Source organism: Pseudophryne corroboree, chromosome 9, assembly GCF_028390025.1.
Source record: "Pseudophryne corroboree isolate aPseCor3 chromosome 9, aPseCor3.hap2, whole genome shotgun sequence".
Taxonomy (NCBI): Eukaryota; Metazoa; Chordata; class Amphibia; order Anura; family Myobatrachidae; genus Pseudophryne; species Pseudophryne corroboree.
The window spans coordinates 101,859,220-101,883,137 of NC_086452.1; the positions used below are offsets into that span (position 1 = coordinate 101,859,220).

The 23,918-nt window shown below is 46.0% G+C and overlaps 1 protein-coding gene across 3 annotated transcripts in view; it reads left to right on the plus strand.

The window, feature by feature from the left end:
* The window catches only part of PAPPA2 (pappalysin 2), a 560,359-nt gene that overhangs the window by 2,545 nt on the left and 533,896 nt on the right, over window positions 1–23,918 (plus strand). For all 3 annotated transcript variants that reach the window (XM_063939706.1, XM_063939705.1, XM_063939704.1), the window contains exon 2: window positions 215–2,042. In XM_063939706.1, coding sequence (XP_063795776.1) covers window positions 1,331–2,042 — 712 coding nt within the window. In that variant the 5' untranslated portion in view covers window positions 215–1,330. The remainder of the gene's footprint in view (window positions 1–214; window positions 2,043–23,918) is intronic.

Here is a 23,918-nt window from a genome sequence, read left to right on the forward strand (position 1 = left end):
TGCTAGTGTTACAGCATGCTAAATCTGTGGGTGGGCATGCTGGGATGTTTAGTTCCACAGCAGCTGAGGCGCTGCATGTTGCATACCCCTGGTCTAGCATTACTACAAGTTGATTGCTCATATACACTTTAGTGATATCACTAGTGACTGTGATCTAGTGATTACAGCTCTGCCTTCTTTCTCTCACAAGGGTTTCTCTTCTAATTTATCATAGGGATTTGGAGCATCACAGGCTCGTGGGACTATTGACATGTGACACAAGCCTGGGAGAACGTCACATTCTTCAAGACCACTCACCACAACTGTCTGCAATATTGGTGCAATCCACCTTTCTCCTCTCTTACAAAACAAAAAATTCTAAACAACCGAATAGACTGCAAATGTCTGAAACATTTATATCCAGGTCAATATGCAAAAAATCAACAAGTTATTCAGCTGTACAGTGCTACAATAGCTAAATAATATAATTAAGTCATTTAGCTTCACCCATCCTTTAATACAGGTGCCTGTTACATTTACACCGTCCATGTTTCCATTCTTCCTTCATATGTAATTATTTTATGTGAGGACATTATTTCTGAATTTACTACTATTTATTGCATAATAATATTAGATGCCCACTTCTACTTGTTTATCTTGCTCGCACTGTTTGTACACCTGTCTGTCCCCGGCAGACCTTTATTTCTACTCCTCCTTGTAGTTCTGTACTGCTGTGGCTACTTGTCGCACCTACCATAAAGAAATGACCACAATTCTGTGAATTGGAGAGGTGGTAAACTTTGCAAGAGATCTGTAAGTGAACTTTTGTAAGGTGGAGAATTATGGCTGTAGAGAGCATGTGTTAAACATATGCTACACATGTGTCAGTTCAACATCTGGCCTGGGAACATATGTTAAGAATCCACTGGGGGCTGTAACATCACATCTACATCAGCAAAGGATAATCATCCCACAGCTCCTGCACTACGCAGAGAACAGTCCGCTAAATTGCTTCCCGACACAGTGAAATGTGAGAAAATGTAGGAACGATAGAGAGGGGAAGTAACATAAAGTGAATGGTGGACAATGGACACCCCTAAAACAATGTGAGTGATACATAAGCAGAAAAGAAATGAAGTTCCAAAAGAAAACAGGAACAATGTCTAAAACATGGAGAACATTTATCGCTTTATTCATACAGATGAACAAAAGCAGCATAAACTAATTATACAGGCGGTTAATATTGTATAAAAAAATATATAAAAAGACTTTCTTTTTATCGACAGTTTCTGCAGTGGTCTGCTAGTGTGCTCATTTATTGCATCTGGAGCTCTGGGTGGTGGGAACCAAGATGCGATGCTTGGAGATACCTCTTTTGACTTTTTTCTTCTTCTCCTGTTGGGGTAGACCCCATAGAGAAGATCCCATTCTTCAGTACAAACAGGAATTGGTTCTGAGGGCAGAGCGGCTGCGGGAACTATCTATGAAAGATTCCTGCAGAGTTGGTCAAGATAAAAGAACGTTGGTCAGTCTCCATCGCCATTCCCATGAAGTATACCCTACGCGAGAGCAATGGTATGGAACAGGAGCCAGGGGATTTGGAAGCCAAAAACACGATGGATCAGATGAATGTTGCTTAGAGACGCAAAAGGAGGAAAAAAACTGTGATAAAAGCAGGAACGCATCAGCTAAGTTGGAAAACAGAACTCTATGGAATATGATCCACAATGACAGCTATCATAAACTAATTTCTAAAAAGTCTCACAAACAGTCCCTCAGGAGAAGTACTAGAACAGTTAAAGGACAGGTTGTTCCACTGACAGTAAAGAGAAGATACCCCCGAGATACAGAATTACTCAACACAAAGAGGATATTATCAAATTACTCCGTACAGTTTGCACTGCATGAGAAGAGTTCTGTTGATGGTTCCCTCTACTTTCCTGGAGGACACAATCAGTTGGTATTAAACCCAGACACTGAGCTGCAAATACCTCGAGAAATTTTCACTGTAGAACTGTGGGTGAAGCCAGATGGAGGGCAAAATGATCCAGCAGTCATAGCAAGTAAGAACACAATAATTATTTTATTACTGTTCATTTTGGCTCCTGATCTGTTTAGTTGCCTTCAGCTCATTGTTTGATTCAGATTGATAATGATTATGATTTTATATTGACCATTTTTCTAAAAATAAGAATGAGTAGGATAATGATGTGTAGGACATCATGAGAGCTAACCAAGTTGAGTTGACTTCTGTACACCCAAAACAGTGACAATGAATCTTCTCATTTTTATAGTGGAAAGGATCATTAAGTTTTCTATCAGCTTCTATTGAGCCCTTATTTGCCATATTATTTGTTTTAAGTGCAAAATTCAATATATTTTCTCCTTTTATATAGTGTGCCTATAACATAGCCTTTTCGAATCGGGACTGCATCCGGGCTGAATCAGGCCCAGTGTCTGGTCAAGATTCTAAGCCTGGAGCTAAACATGATGTTCCTGCTCTATGCGATAGACTAGGTTCTATTAGTTATGCTATCATTAGTGATACACTCTAACATTTTCCCCAAAAATTATAGAATACCTTCTCCCCTCAACACTTGTTATATAAATGGGGTTTGTTCTGTCCTCTCTACAACCTTCTCTATGGCTTGAGTCTAAGTTGACAGAGTGTATAACCACTTATTTTCAGTCAATCAAATCTAAAGTACATGTGAAAATCTGAAGAATAGTGCTTTACTGTAATAAAAATAGGATTCGTGAAGAGAATTGAATTGAGTGGTAAAACTATTACACAAACAATAGAATTGGAATATGCACTTCATTCAATGCAAACATAAAAACTACAATGGTTATAGTATGAGCTATGACAATGTATGCAAATAACATCAAACACATACATGAGAATATACTACACAGTTTACGGATTACTAATACATAAACATAATAAAGGGCCTCATTCAGAGGTGCAACGCAGTGTCAGTGTTGGACAGCCATAGCACATGCGCCAAAGCTGCACTGCACTACATGGATTAGCGATAGCACATGGACAGAGAATTTATTCACAATGTGAGCAACGAGTACAGTATTCAGCATATGAGGTAGGGAATGGGCAGCGGCTATAAGTGCAATCCTGTTGGGACCGTTTTCTCTGCATTCCCTGGTCAGCCTCTTAGAATTAACTTGCTGCTGGAGAGACCCCGGCGCCTTAGGTGAGACGGTTGCTCAGACGTGCGACCACTGTTACCGCTTATGTACATGAGCAGTGGATGTGAGGAGCCAGCATTGGGACTCAGGAAGATGGCTGAATCATTAGCATATGCGTGCAAAATCACAACTGTGCATGAAACTCTACCCACCTCTGAACAAGGCCAAAAGCTCTGATTTGTGAGATCTAATGATAGCAAAATAGAAGTCTGAATTCTCACCATTGTTGCTGTTACAAAGGGGTGAATATAGCTGCAACTCTTGACGTGACCTTGTGGGTTTGGGCTATCATATACCCAGAGTGCACTGGGAAAATTCAACAGAAGCCTATGAGATACAAACTAAGCTTATATTGGACTGACCACTAGGTGGAGCTTACACAGAATAAGCGTATATAACAAACATAAACTGATGCTGAAGGCATGACACAGTTTACCTTGCTTTCATTTAACCTAGGCTTGGTTGGTGGAATAATATTTTAAAAAGAGTCTAGAGGTACCATTCAATTTGGAGGAAGGTGGTGAATGTGTGTGTGTGTGTGTGTGTGTGTGTGTGTGTGTGTGTGTGTGTGTGTGTGTGTGTGTGAAGTTGAGTCTAATAGAATTCAGTTGCCAACTCACAATATAACGTACAAAAGTACAATAAAAATAAGTAATAGAAAATTGGTACAGTACTGTACAATGTGATATGCAAACATGCTGGAAAGGGATTCAGTATGATTTACCAGTATACAGGATGCCGTCAGTCAGTATATCAATGCCGGCTTCCCGATAATTGAAATACTGAAGGGGGGAGGTAAAATGGTTCCCCCTTGTCCCCAACCCCTCCCTTCCCGCAGCCTAACCCTAACCTCTCCCTTAGTGCCTGACCCTAAATTCATTCTGGTGGTGCCTAACACCAACCCCTTTTCCCCGAATCCCCCCCCCCCCCAGCTTAACCTTAAACCCCCCCAGGAGGTGCCTATACCTAACCCCCCCCCCCCCCCCTTTGGGCACTAGCCCTAACCTGCCCACAATACTTGCAATCGGGATACCGGCTGTCAAGATTTCAACATTGGCCTCCTGACTCTGTCAATCAGGCAGAGGCGATCGGAGCCCTGAGATGCTTTCTCATCTCACTGGGCCTCCCAGGGTGCACCAGCGCAGTTCGCCCGCTGCACATGTGCACTCCCCAAAGGGCTTCAGACTGCGATCGCTGCAGCGATCCAGTCTGAATGAGCCCCCTCTGTAGGGATTCCAGCTTCGGCAATCTGACAGCTGGCCAGATTCTGGTGTTGGCATTCCAGCTGCCGTGATCCTGACAGCCAGCATCTTAATCGCATCCCTTGGAAAGTGTGCATTAAGGCCCCCATACATCTTTGACGGATTGTCCCAATTTCCTACACCCAAATGCCTGTGTCGAGGAATTGGGAATATTGAACAAGCGGAAAAATCTCAATTCCCCGATCCTGATTTTCAACATGAAGAATTTCCCCAATCAACCTATCATCAATAGCCGCCGACTGGCGGTTCCGGTCACACTGGGCAGATAAATCAGGACTTTTAGTGATTTTGCAATCCTACACTCAGAAAATAGGATTTTAATTACCTACCGGTAAATCCTTTGCTCGTACTCCGTAGAGGATACTGGGGTTCCATTTAGTACCATGGGTATAGACAGGTCAACTAGGAGCCATGGGCCCTTTAAGAATTTGATAGTGTGGACTGGCTCCTCCCTCTATGCCCCTCCTACCAGATTCAGTCTAGGAAACTGTGCCCGAGGAGACGGACATACTTTGAGAGAAGGATATAAAGGATAGTGGTGAGATTCCGAACCAGCACACACAAACCAGAGGAAAGCTACGCTAACCCAACTTTAAACAAGAACAGCAACAGCTGAACCAACAATACTTAACCAAGTACAGTAACAGTGCAGGAAGAACGAAGCATCGGGCGGGCGCCCAGTATCCTCTATGAACTATGAGAAAATAATTTACCGGTAGGTAATTAAAATCCTATTTTCTCTTATGTCCTAGAGGATACTGGGGCTCCATTTAGTACCATGGGGATGTACCAAAGCTCCCTAACCGCATGGGAGAGTGCTGAGGTTACTGTAGAACTGATTGACCAAACTGAAGGTCCTCAGTGGCCAAAGTATCGAACTTGTAAAACTTAGCAAACCTGTTCGAACCAGACCAAGTAGCCGCTCAGCTGATCTGTACAGCTGAGACACCCGGGCAGCCGTCCAGGAAGAGTCCACTGACCTAGTAGAGTGGGCCTATACAGATTTTGGAACCGGCAAACTTGCCGTGGAATAAGCATGCTGGATAGGTAGCCTGATCCAGCATGCAATTGTCTGCTTTGAAGGACACCCAGTTTTATTGGGATCATAGGGAACGAACAGCGAGTTGGATTTCCTGTGACGAGCTGTCCTCTTTACGTATACAGATGTGTCCTCAAACATCGTTGCTCACAGCGCGCTATTTAGGATCCTGAGTTGCGAGTTGTAAATAACGTTATGGCGTGCGTTGTGTCCAACGCCATGTAATACACAGTTTAGCCGCTGGGTGGAGAATGCTCCACGTTAAGACTACAGTGCTGAATACAATGCTGTGGCAGCAGGCAGTGATCTGTGAGAGGCTGGCCAAATCCCCTTCTACAAAATACAATGGCACGCTGTCGCCCTGTTCACAAAATTCATTCTGTCGTTACATTGTGTACTAAATCCTGGATTTTATTAGCATAAACAGCTTTATTATCTCAGAAAGAATTTGAGGTTTAGTTGCTCTCAAACGGACAGAAATATGTGATGCACTGTGCCACTGTATCTCATTAATATGACTTCCAGAAGGTTTCCATTGCTGTGCCGCCACGCTAGGCAGATTCAATCCGAACATCTTTTAAGAACATCTGGACCTCAGGGAGAGAAGCCAATTGTTTTTAAAAGAAAATGGCTGAAATCTGGACTTTTATGGAGCCCAAACGTAGGCCCACATTCACACCTGCCTGCAAAAAAAGCAGGAAACATCCCAGATGAAATTCCACTGCAGAAAAATTACTGCTCTCACACCAAGAGATGTATTTCTTCCAAATACAGTAGTAATGTTTAGACATTACCCCCTTCCTGGCTTGGATCATAGTCGGGATAACTTTGTTAGAGATCCCTCTTTTGCCTACAATGATCCATTCAACTTCCATGCCATCAAACGTAGCCACGGTAAGTCAAGTCCTGATAGACGAACGGGCCCTGTTGCAGAAGATCCTTGCGAAGAGGTAGAGGCCACGGAACTTCGAGGAGCATCTCCAGAAGGTCCGTGTACCAGGCCCTTCTTGGCCAGTACGGAGCAATGAGTGTTGCTTGAACCTTTTCCCTTTTTATTCTTTTTAGAATTCTTGGGATCAGAGGAAGTGGGAGAAATGCGTACACCACCTGATAGACCCATGGAGTCGTCAGAGTGTCTACTGCCACTGCCTGTGGGTCTCTCAACCTGGAACAATACTGCTTGAGCTTCTTGTTGAGATGAGAGGCCATCATGTCGATTTGTGGATATCCCCATCGACGTATCAAGCACCTGAACACTTCTGGGTGAAGGTCCCACTCCCTCGGGTGCAGGTCATGTCTGCTGCGGAAGTCTGCTTCCCAGTTGTCTACTCCCGGAATGAAGACCGCTGACAATGCAACAGCATTTGTTTCTGCCCAGAGGAGAATTCTTGACACCTCTGACATTGCTGCTCTGCTTTTCGTTCCGCCCTGTCGGTTTATGTACGTCACTGCCATCACATTGTCAGACTGGACCTGAATGGCCCGATCTTGAAGAAGAAATGAGGCCTGCAGAAGGGCGTTGTACATGGCTCTGAGTTCCAGAATGTTGATTGGAAGGATGACTTACTGACTTGACCATCTTCCGTGAAACTGCACCCCTTGGGTGACTGCTCCCCAACCTCTGAGGCTTGCTTCCTTGGTTAACAGGATCCAGTTTTGAATTCCGAACCTCCGACCCTCGACGAGGTGAGAAGTCTGTAGCCACTACAGAAGGGAGATCCTGGCTTTTGGCGACAGACGGATCCTCTAGTGCAGGGGTGGCCAACCCGCGGCTCTCGAGCTGCATGCGGCTCTTTCATCCGCCGCATGCAGCTCAGCCGGCTCCTGGCCACCGCTGCCCTGGCCCCCCCTTCCCCTGTGCTGCTCACTGCGCTGCTGCTGTCTGTGAGGAGAGGAGAGCGCAGCGTGCGCCTCTCCTACCCCTCACTCTCCGGCGGCGGTCCGTGAGCCAATCAGAGCTCGCGGACCAGCAGCTAAGGCTGCCGGACCGCGAGCTTTGATTGGCTCATGGACCGGTGCCTAATTGAAGAGAGACACAGCCGCCGGAGAGTGAGGTGCAGGAGACGCGCACGCTGCGCTCTCCTCCCCTCACAGACAGCAGCAGCGCGGTGAGCAGCACGGGAGACGTGGGGGGTCATGTATATCTGGCACTGGGGGCATTGCTGGCACTGTGGGGACATGTATACCTGGCACTGGGGTCATAGCTGGCACTGGGAAGATATGTATATCTGGCACTGTGGGGACACTGGCATTGGGGGCATAGCTGGCACTGTGGGGACATATATATCTGGCACTTGGGGAACATGTATATCTGGCACTGTGGGGACATATATATCTGGCACTAGAAGCATAGCTGGCACTGTGGGGGCATATATATCTGGCACTGGGGGCATATCTGACATGGGGGCATAGCTGGCACTGGGGGGAAATGTATATCTGGCACTGGGGAGACATGTATATCTAGCATTGGGGGCAGAGCTGGCACTGTGTGGGGACATGTATATCTTGCACGGTGGGGATACTGGATTGGGGGCATAGCTGGCACTTTGGGGACATATATATCTGGCACTAGGGGCATAGCTGGCACTGTGGGGGCATATATATCTGGCACTGGGGGCATATCTGGCACAGGGGCTTAGCTGGCACTGGGGGGAAATGTATATCTGGCACTGGGGGGACATGTATATCTGGCACTGGGGGCAGAGCTGGAACTGTGTGGGGACATTTATATCTGGCACTGGGGGCATATCTGGCACTGTGGGACACTGCATTGGGGGCATAGCTGGCACTTTGGGGACATACATATCTGGCACTGGGGGCATATCTGGCACTGGGGGGACATGTATATCTGGCACTGGGGGGACATGTATATCTGGCACTGGGGGGTCATATGTATCTGGCACTGTGAGGCATATATGTATCTGGCACTGTGAGGCATATATGTATCTGTCACTGTGGGGACATGTGTGTATGTGGCACTGTGGGGACATATGTTTCTGGCAGTGTGGAGGCACCCATTTTTTGACATTTTTATATGTATGTGGCACTGTACTGGGACATTATATGTATTTGGCACTGTACAACATGACTAAAAACGGAGTTATGACCAGTGGCGTAACTAGAAATTTTTCTCCCCCAAGCCAAAAAATTCTTCGGCGCCCCCCCCCCCCCTCCATGCTCCATAACTGGGAGCAAGAAAGGGATAAATATGCGCGCGCCTTCGTCGCGCGCGGCAAAAAGGGGCGTGGTTTTGTTGGAATGGGCGTGGTTTCGTATAAAGGGGCGTGGCATTGCAGGAAAAGACTACCTTATACCCCAGTTTTGCAACCTGCACGCCCATATGTTGGCCACCACAGGAAAGAAAAATAATCCTGATTCATGCCCCTTACATTATTTGTCATTTTTCCTCCTTATAGTAATGCCCAGTATACATTATGCCACATACTGCAATGGCCCTTAGACATTATGCCGCACACAATAATGCACATGACACAATATGCACACACTGTAATGCCCCCGACACATTATGCCACACAACGTAATGCCTGTGACACATTATGCCACACACCGTAATGCCTGTGACACATTATGACAGGAATCGCAATGCCCGTTATACATTATGCTACACACTGCAATGCCCCTGATACATTATAGCACATACAATGCCTGTGACACATTATGACACACACCGCAATGTCCGTGATACATTATGCCACACACTGCAATGACCCTGAGACATTATACCACATATCACAATGCCCGCGATATAGTATACCATACACCGTAATACCTGTGACACATTATGACACACACCGCAATGTCCGTGATACGTTATGCCACACACCGTAATGCCCATTACACATTAAGTCCTACAGTAAGGCTTCTAATTACTTTTCAATTACCTGCTCGTTGTCAGGGGTTTCATGCACTGGGTGTCATGCTCGTTGCCAGGGGTTTCATGCTCTTGGTTCCATGCACGGTGCCAGGGGTTTTCATGCTCAGGGTGTCATGCTCGTTGCCAGGGGTTTCATGCACTGGGTGTCATTCTCGTTGCCAGGTGTTTCATGCACTGGGTGTCATGCTCGTTGCCAGGTGTTTCATGCACTGGGTGTCATGCTCGTTGCTAGGAGGTAGTCCTTGTTGCTAGGGCTGTGCTCCCAGTGCCACATATGTCCCCAGTGCCAGATATTCCCCCACGGTGCCAGGTACTCACATGCCCCAGTGCCAAATATAGCCCCCCCCATGTGCCAGGTACACATATACCCCCCCAGTGCCAGATATTCCCCCCCAGTGCCACATATGCCCCCAGTGCCAGATATGCCCCCAGTGCCATATATTCCCCCCCAGTGCCATATATGCCCCCAGTGCCATATATGCCCCCAGTGCCAGATATTCCCCCCCAGTGCCATATATGCCCCCAGTGCCATATATGCCCTCAGTGCCAGATATTCCCCCCGTGCCATATATGCCCCCAGTGCCAGATATTCCCCCCCAGTGCCATATATGCCCCCAGTGCCAGATATTCCCCCCAGTGCCACATATGCCCCCCAGTGCCACATATGCCCACAGTGCCATATATTCCCCCCCAGTGCCAAATATGCCCCAGTGCCACATATGCCCCCAGTGCCAGATATTCCCCCCCAGTGCCATACATGCCCCCAGTGCCAGATATTCCCCCCGTGCCATATATGCCCCCAGTGCCAGATATTCCCCCCCAGTGCCATATATGCCCCCAGTGCCAGATATTCCCCCCCCAGTGCCATATATGCCCCAGTGCCAGATATTCCCCCCAGTGCCATATATGCCCCAGTGCCAGATATTCCCCCCAGTGCCAGATATTCCCCCCCAGTGCCATATATGCCCCCAGTGCCAGATATTCCCCCCCAGTGCCAGATATTCCCCCCCAGTGCCATATATGCCCCAGTGCCAGATATTCCCCCCCAGTGCCATATATGCCCCAGTGCCAGATATTCCCCCCAGTGCCATATATGCCCCAGTGCCAGATATTCCCCCCAGTGCCAGATATTCCCCCCCCCCCAGTGCCATATATGCCCCCAGTGCCAGATATTCCCCCCCAGTGCCATATATGCCCCAGTGCCAGATATTCCCCCCAGTGCCATATATGCCCCAGTTCCAGATATTCCCCCCAGTGCCAGATATTCCCCCAGTGCCAGATATTCCCCCCCAGTGCCATATATGCCCCAGTGCCAGATATTCCCCCCAGTGCCATATATGCCCCAGTGCCAGATATTCCCCCCAGTGCCAGATATCCCCCCCCCCCGCTTTTTGGAGGGACACGGAGGGCACAGCTCACCTCTCCTGTGTCCCTCCTGCTGCATCATCTCCGGCGGCCGCGGGTCTAATAGGGGGAAGTGCCGGTTCGTGAGCCAATTAGAGCTCACGGACGGCACTTTCCCCTATTAGACCCGCGGCCGCCGGAGATGATGCAGCAGGAGGGACACAGGGAGGCCCGCTGTGCCCTCTGTGTCCCTCCAACAAGCGGCGGAGGGAAGGAGACTGCAGACTGACATGCGGACGCTCGTCCGCATGTCAGTCTGCTATAAATCAGTGGAGCCCCCGCAGCCCCTCGCCCCCAAGCCACCGCGAGGGCTGCGGGGGCAGTAGTTACGCCACTGGTTATGACACAAGGTCATACTCCTACAAACGTCATAACGAAAGGTGGCCCTCATTCCGAGTTGTTCGCTCGCAAGCTGCTTTTAGCAGCATTGCACACGCTAAGCCGCCGCCTACTGGGAGTGAATCTTAGCTTAGCAAAATTGCGAACGAAAGATTCTCAAAATTGCGAATATAAATTTCTAAGCAGTTTCTGAGTAGCTCGATACTTACTCTGCCACTGCGATCAGTACAGTCAGTTTCGTTCCTGGTTTGACGTCACAAACACACCCAGCGTTCGGCCAGACACTCTCCCGTTTCTCCAGCCACTCCCGCGTTTTTCCCAGAAACGGCAGCGTTTTTTCACACACACCCATAAAACGGCCAGTTTCCGCCCAGAAACACCTACTTCCTGTCAATCACACTCTGATCACCAGAACGAAGAAAAAATCTTGTAATGCCGTGAGTAAAATACCAAACTTCTTAGCAAATTTACTTGGCGCAGTCGCGAACATTGCGTATGCGCAATTAGCGGAAAATCGCTGCGATGTGAAGAAAATTACCGAGCGAACAACTCGGAATGAGGGCCCGTGTGCGCACAAAATGGGGTGTGGCTTTGTAAAAACTAGGCCACGCCACCATTTTTGCATGCGCGCCTTCGGCGCGCGCATGATACTGGCTCTTGCACTTGACTACAGATCTTTTCTGGCTCTTTGCATCTGACTGGTTGGCCACCCCTGCTCTAGTGCATGTGAAGATGCGATCCGGACCATTTGTCCAACAGATCGAGCTGGAAGGGTCTTGCGTGAAACCTTCCATATTGAAGTGCCTTGTAAGAGGGCACCATTTCCCCCAGAAGGCGAATGCATAGATGCACCGATATCCGGGTTGGCTTCAGGACATCCCGAACCATCGACTGGATTACCAATGCCTTTACCAACGGAAGGAACACTTTCTGCAACTCCGTGTCCAGAATCATCCCTAGGAATGGAAGCCTCCGTGTTGGTTCTAGGTGAGATTTCAGAAGGTTCAGAATCCACCCGTGATCCTAGAGAAGTTTGGTTGAGAGACCAATGCTGTCCAGCAACCTGTCCCTGGACGGCGCCTTTATCAGAAGATCATCCAGGTACGGAATTATATTCACTCCCTGTTTGCGGAGTACAAACATCATCTCTGCCATCACTTTGGCGAATACCTTCGGTGCCATGGAGAGACCGAATGGCAGCACCTGGAACTGGTAGTGACAGTCCTGCAGTCAAACTGTAGATAAGCCTGATGAGGTGGCCAGATCGGAATGTGAAGGTATGCATCCTAGATATCCAGAGACACTAGGAATTCCCCTTCCTCCAGACCTGAGATCAACGCTCTCAGAGACTCCATCTTGAACTTGAACACTCTTAAGAATGGGTTCAAGGACTTGAGGTTAAGAATTGGTTGTACCGAACTGTCCGGTTTCGGTACTACAAACAAGTTGGAATAGTACCCCTTGTTGTGCAGATGAGGTGGAACTGGAACAATGACTTGAGTCTGTACCACTTTTAGGATGGCCTGCTGTAAAGTTATACTTGCCTCTTGAATCTGTGAGGTGGGAGCTCTTGGAACTCCAGTCTGTAGCCCTGGGAAATAAAATCTATGACCCAGGGATCCCGGCACGAACTTGACCAGATGTGACTGAAGAATTTTAGTCGGGCTCCCACCTGACAGCCCTCCAGGCATCGCGGTCCACCGTCATGCTGAAAGCTTCGAGGAAGCAGAGCCTGGGCTCTGTTCCTGAGCACCTGCAGTTGCTGGTTTGCGTGGTTTACCTCTTGCACCTCTGGAGGCCGTAGAAGCACCTCTGGATTTTCCCTTAAACTTGGCCATCCGAAAGGACTGCAAATTTGAAGCTGAATAAGCCTTCCTGGCCGGGGGAGCTGCAGAAGGAAGATACGTAGACTTACCCTCAGTAGCTTTGGAGATCCATTTGTCTAGTTCATCTCCAAACAAAGCCTCTCCTGTGAACGGTTCTTCAAACAGGGTATTTAATTCCTTTGACGCAGGAAAAGTGACTGAGGACTTCTTTTTTACATTAAAATAAGATTCCTTACACTCCTCTGACACCTTATCAGGAATTTGTAGAACATCTCTGATAGCCTCTATAAGAGCCTCTATTCCCTGTGACAGAGTAGCATACTACCCCTCCAAATCCACCTCGCCCTCCTCTATGTCTGACCCGTCAGCGTTAGACTGCAGGATATGGGCCAAAGATTGTTTTTGCAGACAAAAGGAATTGAGATGCTGGTTTGGGGACTGAGTCTATATTCATAAAATCATCCACAGTCTGTCTTAAGTATTGCGTCTCTCATTGCGGGATAATTTCGTAGAAATATTGGAGCTCATTCCTTTAATGGAATTAACCCACTCCAGTTCAGCCCCACTATTCTGGGAAGGTGCACTGCCCTGAGTACCCAGTAGTGAGCCCCCTGGTGAAGAGGAACACTCCACTGTACAAGAAACACACTCTTTGCCTGACATAATGTAAATGTGACAGCACACACACACACACACACACGAAAAGGTTAAGCACAATTAACCCACAAAGAGCCCTTCAGGGAGACACAGGGTTATTTGGAGCCAGCCCCCACCGCGCCCTTTTCGCTAATGCCAAGCTTATCCGGGTTGCAGACTAAGTACCCTGATAGGGGACTTAGTACACTAATTATCGCTCCCCCCTGCTATAACCCCCTGGTACCGCTGAGGTAATCTGGAGTCTCTCCGGAGAAGCTGCGCGTCCCTGTCAGTCAGCGTCTGTGTCCACTGTAGAGGGAAAATGGCGCTGGTGAGTTGCTGGATCCGCTCATAGTGAAGGCCCCGCCCCTTCAATGGCGCGCAGTCTTCTCGCTTTTTATACTGGCTGAGGTAATCTGGTGCTTAAAATGGAGAGAAAAACGTTTTAAGGCTGTTTTTGCCAGTGTGGGTACTGTGTACAGTGTACTGAGACGCAGCTATGTACTGTGTCTGGAGACGCATTCCGCCCCGGTTAGAAGCCGTGCGTCTCTGTACCCTCATGCCGCCATAATGTCCGGTTCCTCGCTAACCGGGATGCCGGCTTAGTACTCACCACTCTTCATTCTTCTGGCTCTTTTAGGGGTGATGGCGTGCTGCAGGAATGTACGCTCGCCGTGGTGGGGCTTGCTAATAGTTCCCTCAGGAGCTCAGTTTCCTGTCAGCGGGGAACGGGACCATTAACCATTCAAGAGGTTGGGCCCCCCCCCTAAGTCCCACGAAGCAGGCAGGCTGGTGCCATCCAGCCCTGCTTGAAAATAACAAACATAGAAAATAAATGTAGAAAACTCTTCAGGAGCTTCCATAAGCGTGACCGGCTCCTCCGGGCACATTTTCTAAACAGAGTCTGGTAGGAGGGGCATAGAGGGAGGAGCCAGCCCACACTATCAAATTCTTAAAGTGCCCATGGCTTCTAGTGGACTCGTCTATACCCCTTGGTACTAAATGGATTCCCAGTATCCTCTAGGACATAGGTTCTCAAACTCGGTCCTCAGGACCCCACACAGTGTATGTTTTGTAGGTCTCCTCACAGAATCGCCAGTGAAATAATTAGCTCCACCTGTGGACCTTTTACAATGTGTCAGTGAGTAATTAATACACCTATGCACCTGCTGGGTTACCTACAAATCATGCACTGTGTGGGGTCCTGAGGACCGAGTTTGAGAACCTGTGCTCTAGGACATAAGAGAAAACATGTGATGCTCTTATATTGCCCATAATATAGCAGCACCACTAACATGTGTAGTTGCTGTACTTTTATATGGCTGAGGGGTGATAACAACATATCTTATACAGGAGTAATGAAAATGAAGGGTAGTTGTGTTCTTTAACATAATCCCAAGAAATGGCCACATATGACAGAAGCAAGTAAAGGTAATGGCATTCTTCCCAACATTCACTCATGGATTTAGGTCAAGAGCACACGATAGGGGGGAATGGACATGCATCGTGGGGCTGGGGGCACATGGCACAGGGAAATGGTCATAGGGCACATGGCTTCCCACTTGCTTCCTGCAGGCTGCATGATCCTCCCATCCTATTCTTTCTGCAGGAGCACATAGCACATGGCCAATACACTCAACCTTTTAAAACTTTCTCAGCAGGGGCAAAGTCCCTATATCTGGATTATCCTACCTAATTTGGGACTGCTGGAAGGTATGCTAATGGTCTTATTTAGAGTCATTTAGAGTTAAGAGTAAGGCTGGATACTAGTGATGAGCGGGTTCGGTTTCTCGGAAACCGAACCCCCCCGAACTTCACCCTTTTTACACGGGTCCGAGGCAGGTTCGAACCTTCCCGCCTTGCTCGGCTAACCCGAGCGCGCCCGAACGTCATCATCCCGCTGTCGGATTCTCGCGAGATTCGGATTCTATATAAGCAGCCGCGCGTCGCCGCCATTTTCACACGTGCATTGAGATTGATAGGGAGAGGACGTGGCTGGCGTCCTCTCCGTTTATATACGAGACAGTTGATCTGATTGCTTTGCTTGTTTATTTTACTATTGTGGGGAGGATTGGGGAGCAGCTGTTAGGAGGAGTACAGTGCAGAGTTTTGCTGATAGTGACCACCAGTTTTTTATCCGTTCTCTTCTCTGCCTGAAAAAAACGCTCCATACCATATCTGTGCTCAGTGTGCTGCATGATATATCTGTGCTGAGTGCTCACACTGATTAATTGTGGGGACTGGGGAGCAGCTATAGCAGGAGTACAGTGCAGAGTTTTGCTGACAGTGACCACCAGTATACGTTTGTCTGCCTGAAAAACACTCCTGTGACTTTTTTTTTTTATACTAGTAGTTTAGCAGTTTGCTGACAGTGTCCAGTGTCCACCAGGTCCATTATACTGTATATAGCAGTACGGTAGGCCACTGCTGTACCTACCTCTGTGTCGTCACTCGTCATCCATAAAGTATACTATCCATCCATCTACATTGTATACCTGTGGTGGCTTTTTTTTTTATACTAGAAGTTTAGCAGTCTGCTGACAGTGTCCACCAGGTCCATTATACTGTATATAGCAGTACGGTAGGCCACTGCTGTACCTACCTCTGTGTCGTCACTCGTCATCCATAAAGTATACTATCCATCCATCTACATTGTATACCTGTGGTGGCTTTTTTTTTATACTAGTAGTTTAGCAGTCTGCTGACAGTGTCCACCAGGTCCATTATACTGTATATAGCAGTACGGTAGGCCACTGCTGTACCTACCTCTGTGTCGTCACTCGTCATCCATTAAGTATACTATCCATCCATCTACATTGTATACCTGTGGTGGCTTTTTTTTTTATACTAGTAGTTTAGCAGTCTGGTGACAGTGTCCACCAGGTCCATTATACTGTATATAGCAGTACGGTAGGCCACTGCTGTACCTACCTCTGTGTCGTCACTCGTCATCCATAAAGTATACTATCCATCCATCTACATTGTATACCTGTGGTGGCTTTTTTTTTATACTAGTAGTTTAGCAGTCTGCTGAGTGTCCACCAGGTCCATTATACTGTATATAGCAGTACGGTAGGCCACTGCTGTACCTACCTCTGTGTCGTCACTCGTCATCCATTAAGTATACTATCCATCCATCTACATTGTATACCTGTGGTGGCTTTTTTTTTATACTAGTAGTTTAGCAGTCTGCTGACAGTGTCCACCAGGTCCATTATACTGTATATAGCAGTACGGTAGGCCACTGCTGTACCTACCTCTGTGTCGTCACTCGTCATCCATAAAGTATACTATCCATCCATCTACATTGTATACCTGTGGTGGCTTTTTTTTATACTAGTAGTTTAGCAGTCTGCTGACAGTGTCCACCAGGTCCATTATACTGTATATAGCAGTACGGTAGGCCACTGCTGTACCTACCTCTGTGTCGTCACTCGTCATCCATTAAGTATACTATCCATCCATCTACATTGTATACCTGTGGTGGCTTTTTTTTATACTAGTAGTTTAGCAGTCTGCTGACAGTGTCCACCAGGTCCATTATACTGTATATAGCAGTACGGTAGGCCACAGCTGTACCTACCTCTGTGTCGTCACTCGTTATCCATAAAGTATACTATCCATCCATCTACATTGTATACCTGTGGTGGCTTTTTTTTTTATACTAGTAGTTTAGCAGTCTGCTGAGTGTCCACCAGGTCCATTATACTGTATATAGCAGTACGGTAGGCCACTGCTGTACCTACCTCTGTGTCGTCACTCGTCATCCATAAAGTATACTATCCATCCATCTACATTGTATACCTGTGGTGGCTTTTTTTTATACTAGTAGTTTAGCAGTCTGCTGACAGTGTCCACCAGGTCCATTATACTGTATATAGCAGTACGGTAGGCCACTGCTGAACCTACCTCTGTGTCATCACTCGTCATCCATAAAGTATACTATCCATCCATCTACATTGTATACCTGTAGTTGGCTTTTTTTATACTAGTAGTTTAGCAGTCTGCTGACAGTGTCCACCAGGTCCATTATACTGTATATAGCAGTACGGTAGGCCACTGCTGTACCTACCTCTGTGTCGTCACTCGTCATCCATAAAGTATACTATCCATCCATCTACATTGTATACCTGTGGTGGCTTTTTTTTTATACTAGAAGTTTAGCAGTCTGCTGACAGTGTCCACCAGGTCCATTATACTGTATATAGCAGTACGGTAGGCCACTGCTGTACCTACCTCTGTGTCGTCACTCGTCATCCATAAAGTATACTATCCATCCATCTACATTGTATACCTGTGGTGGCTTTTTTTTTATTACTAGTAGTTTAGCAGTCTGCTGACAGTGTCCACCAGGTCCATTATACTGTATATAGCAGTACGGTAGGCCACTGCTGTACCTACCTCTGTGTCGTCACTCGTCATCCATAAAGTATACTATCCATCCATCTACATTGTATACCTGTGTTGGCTTTTTTTTATACTAGTAGTTTAGCAGTCTGCTGAGTGTCCACCAGGTCCATTATACTGTATATAGCAGTACGGCAGGCCATTGCTGTACCTACCTCTGTGTCGTCACTCGTCATCCATAAAGTATACTATCCATCCATCTACATTGTATACCTGTGGTGGCTTTTTTTTTTATACTAGTAGTTTAGCAGTCTGCTGACAGTGTCCACCAGGTCCATTATACTGTATATAGCAGTGCGGTAGGCCACTGCTGTACCTACCTCTGTGTCGTCACTCGTCATCCATAAAGTATACTATCCATCCATCTACATTGTATACCTGTGGTGCCTTTTAGTTGTGCGCATTAAAATATGGAGAACAAAAATGTGGAGATTAAAAAAATAGGGAAAGATCAAGATCCACTTCCACCTCGTGCTGAAGCTGCTGCCACTAGTCATGGCCGAGACGATGAAATGCCATCAACGTCGTCTGCCAAGGCCGATGCCCAATGTCATAGTACAGAGCATGTAAAATCCAAAACACAAAAGATCAGTAAAATGCCTCAAAAATCAAAATTAAAAGCTTCTGAGGAGAAGCGTAAACTTGCCAATATGCCATTTACGACACGGAGTGGCAAGGAACGGCTGAAGCCCTGGCCTATGTTCATGGCTAGTGGTTCAGCTTCACATGAGGATGGAAGCACTCATCCTCTCGCTAGAAAAAAGAAAAGACTTAAGCTGGCAAAAGCACAGCAAAGAACTGTGCGTTCTTCGAAATCACAAATCCCCAAGGAGAGTCCAATTGTCGGTTGCGATGCCTGACCTTCCCAACACTGGACGCGAAGAGCTTGCGCCTTCCACCATTTGCACGCCCCCTGCAAGTGCTGGAAGGAGCACCCGCAGTCCAGTTCCTGATAGTCAAATTGAAGATGTCAGTGTTGAAGTACACCAGGATGAGGATATGGGTGTTGCTGGCGCTGGGGAGGAAATTGACAAGGAGGATTCTGATGGTGAGGTGGTTTGTTTAAGTCAGGCACCCGGGGAGACACCTGTTGTCCGTGGGAGGAATATGGCCATTGACATGCCTGGTCAAAATACAAAAAAAATCAGCTCTTCGGTGTGGAATTATTTCAACACAAATGCGGACAACAGGTGTCAAGCCGTGTGTTACCTTTGTCAAGCTGTAATAAGTAGGAGTAAGGACGTTAACCACCTCGGAACATCCTCCCTTATACGTCACCTGCAGCGCATTCATCATAAGTCAGTGACAAGTTCAAAAACTTTGGGCGACAGCGGAAGCAGTCCACTGACCAGTAAATCCCTTCCTGCAAACCACACCACCAACTCCCTCAGTGTCAATTTCCTCCTTACCCAGGAAAGCCAATAGTCCTGCAGGCCATGTCACTGGCAAGTCTGACGAGTCCTCTCCTGCCTGGGATTCCTCCGATGCATCCTTGAGTGTAACGCCTACTGCTGCTGGCGCTGCTGTTGTTGTTGCTGGGAGTCGATCGTCATCCCAGAGGGGAAGTCGGAAGACCACTTGTACTACTTCCAGTAAGCAATTGACTGTCCAACAGTCATTTGCGAGGAAGATGAAATATCACAGCAGTCATCCTGCTGCAAAGCGGATAACTGAGGCCTTGGCAGCCTGGGCGGTGAGAAACGTGGTTCCGGTATCCATCGTTAATTCAGAGCCAATAAGAGACTTGATTGAGGTACTGTGTCCCCGGTACCAAATACCATCTAGGTTCCATTTCTCTAGGCAGGCGATACCGAAAATGTACACAGACCTCAGAAAAAGACTCACCAGTGTCCTAAAAAATGCAGTTGTACCCAATGTCCACTTAACCACGGACATGTGGACAAGTGGAGCAGGGCAGACTCAGGACTATATGACTGTGACAGCCCACTGGGTAGATGTATTGCCTCCTGCTGCAAGAACAGCAGCGGCGGCACCGCATCTCGCAAACGCCAACTCGTTCCTAGGCAGCCTACGCTTTGTATCACCGCTTTCCAGAATATGCACACAGCTGAAAACCTCTTACGGCAACTGAGGAAGATCATCGCAGAATGGCTTACCCCAATTGGACTCTCCTGGGGATTTGTGACATCGGACAACGCCAGCAATATTGTGCGTGCATTACATCTGGGCAAATTCCAGCACGTCCCATGTTTTGCACATACCTTGAATTTGGTGGTGCAGAATTATTTAAAAAACGACAGGGGCGTGCAAGAGATGCTGTCGGTGGCCCGAAGAATTGCGGGCCACTTTCGGCGTTCAGGCACCGCGTACAGAAGACTGGAGCACCACCAAAAATACCTGAACCTGCCCTGCCATCATCTGAAGCAAGAGGTGGTAACGAGGTGGAATTCAACCCTCTATATGCTTCAGAGGATGGAGGAGCAGCAAAAGGCCATTCAAGCCTATACATCTGGCCACGATATAGGCAAAGGAGGTGGAATGCACCTGTCTCAAGCGCAGTGGAGAATGATTTCAACGTTGTGCAAGGTTTTGCAACCATTTGAACTTGCCACACATGAAGTCCGTTCAGAAACTGCCAGCCTGAGTCAGGTCATTCCCCTCATCAGGCTTTTGCAGAAGCTAAACAAGAAAAAGAGACCAATCTGTGCGCAACAGGATTAATTTCTAAAATATAGTATTTTTATTAATAATCCAAAATATGGATAGAAAAAAATTAAAATATAATGTATATAAAAATACACAGTATACACTATATAATTCAGAAGTGACCTCACAGTAATGTTGAACAATTTGTAGCAAATTTTAAACCATCTGGATCATAAAAGAACCTGTAATAATGCCACAATCACTCTAAACTTAACTCGTGATATAATCACAATAAGATCCCTTAATAAAAATCACACTGCAGTACACTGATTCATTAACCATAAAATGTCCACATATGCTGGCCAGCCTGTAATTAAATGAGGTGTGTTACACCTATAGGTTCATCCAAGGAATCAGTTGTTTTGTATAATTAATGTCTATACCACAGTACTGTGATTAAAACGAAAAAAAGAAAGAAAGAGAACCATATAGTTGAACCATTTGTATGCCATGCAATTGGGTACCGTCGGTATATAACAAGTGCCTCCTCTTTGCTGAAAGTTAAATATCCTCCCCGTGCCACTGATGTAAGGAGCTATTTAGTGGGGATATTTTTTGTAGAGTAACCGTCTCTGACACTTGTACTTGTGCTGGTTCACTAGCTGGAATCACCCAAGAACTCCGTTATCTGTATTCCACGTACCGGCATTCACTGCATCGCCCGGTTACCACCCAAATAGTGCGGCTGGAATATCCTTAACAGCCGGTGTCCAAAACACGTTGATACACGGAGTCCCTTTGCAGCGGGTTTAGGGTGTAGTAATTACCCAGCAATTACGGCAGTGGTGGCTGACATTCACCGTACTGCCTGGAAGCTATTCAGCTAGCACGGCTGATTTTACCTTTTAGAGCCGGAGTCCAATATACTGAGATGTGTAGAGTCCCTTGTTGCAGGTTCAGAAATGTTCAAATTCCCCAGTGATTAGGGCAATAGTAGATGATCCAAATACAGAGGTCACTCCAGAGCTAATACCTAACGCGTTTCTCGACCATTAGCCCCGGTCGTTTCATCAGAGGTAGATAGAGGGAAGTTCCCCTCTAGCCATATTTAAAGCCCCAGACTAATTATCAAATAAAAACAGCTGCTAGTCTTATTCAACTCTGTGGAGCAAAATTTAAAGTGATAAAGGACCATAAAATTCAAATATACATCCACACAATAGAATTAAATACCAAAATACTCAGGAATGGAATAGATAACACATAAACAAAATACCGCATCCATCACTCTTAAAAAATGATAATAATCATTTCCGTAATTACATAATTAAATTGATAACGGCACCAATAAGGTACTATAAAATTCCAAACAGTGACATAAATACACACTTTAATATAAATATATACTCAAATAATGAGGAAACATTTAACCAATGATGATGGTGATATTATAATTATTATATATATTATAATATTCAAATAATGCTGAATTCATCCGTGGAATCGACCGAAGGAAAAAGACAGACACAAAACGGAGAGATATATTTAAACTCATCCAGAGTGTGTCTGTCAACCATCCGTCAAACCCACAGTCACACTTCAAAAAATAATAATAATATAATCCTTACCTACAATTAAACCTAAAATATCATAATTAACTAAATCTATATTTATTATTAAATATCAGTGCCCCCATATGCATGTGTCGCTCCGTGTATATATGTAAAAATGCAAAGCCGCATAATACATATGTCTGCAACTTTACAGTGACACTAAAATAACCCCAGACTACCATAAACATACTATAATATAAAACCTACTTCATACTGGACAAATAGATAATTCCAAGATCCTATCAGTAATTGGATATTAACCCATTCTGTGAGGGAACATTCAGACTCTTATACATTATTCAGTTCAACTGTGTCATTCAGACCCTGTGGGGATAATGTTTGTAGTTGGAATATCCAAAAAGCTTCACGTTTACAAAGTTTATTGTACCTATCACCCCCCCTACACGTGGGTCTGACTTGCTCAATTGCTCTTACTGAGAGACCTTTGAGGTTCCCCTTCTGACATACATTAACATGATTCGAGAGGGTATGTGTTTTCACACCCTTCATGATGTTACGTCTGTGCTCAAGAAATCGCACATGTAGGGGACGTATAGTCCTCCCCACATATTGAATGCCACAGAAACATTGGATTACATAGATAACATAGCTAGATCTACAATTGAGAAAGGTAGTTATTTCAAAATTCTCCTTGGTTGTATGTGAATTGATAGTAGTACATTTATGATCAACATATGTACACGTCAGACATCTGTCCTTCCCACATTTAAAGAACCCCCTTGGTTTAGGGGGCAAACCAAAGATGGGCTCTTCAGTGTCTATACCAGATATTATAGGTCCTCTCTTAAACAAACTTGGTGCTAATTTTTGTTTAAGATTTTGTGCTTTTTTAAAAACCACAGGGTTCTTCTCCGTAATTGCCCCTTCTAAGAAACGATCTGATTGTAGAATCATAAGATTCTTAGAGATAATCCTCTTAATTTGTCCTGCAGCTGAATTATACTGTGTAATAAAAATGGGTGGTTGATCGGATCTCCTATTTTTACGAGATGTTACATTCTCAGGATTTAACATTAGTGGTCTCGATTGACGTGAAGTATATTCTAATGCCTTATCAAGGAGGTGGATCGGGTATCCTTGTTTAACAAATGACCCATACATATCCCTGGCCTGTGTGTTGAACATTTCTTCCGTGGAGCAGTTCCTACGTAACCGGAGGAACTGACCTTTAGGAATATTGTTCTTCCAGGGATTGTAATGACTGCTCTTATAGTGTAAATAATTACCACAGTCCACCTCCTTGATATATGTAGAGGATTCTATTACACGATCCTTAATCGAGACCGTAATGTCCAAAAAATTAAGACTATTCGGGCTATAATTATTCGTAAATTTGAGACCCAACATATTTAAATTCAAATAGTTAATAAAACCTACCAATGATTCGGTATCACCCTCCCAAATAATAAAGACATCATCAATGAACCTGCCATAGAGGACCAGACCCGCGCCAATGGTGGTATTGAGAATATAACTATCCTCAAACCAACCTAGAAAAAGGTTGGCAAAGCTTGGCGCGAATCTAGTCCCCATGGCAGTCCCCTTGTTTTGTAAATAAAACTTGGAGTCAAATGAAAAATAATTATGTTCTAAAATGAACCTAATTGACAATAATAAAAAATGACGAAGTTCATCAGACACTTCCGAATCACGTGTCAAATAATAATTAACAGCCACTAGACCCCA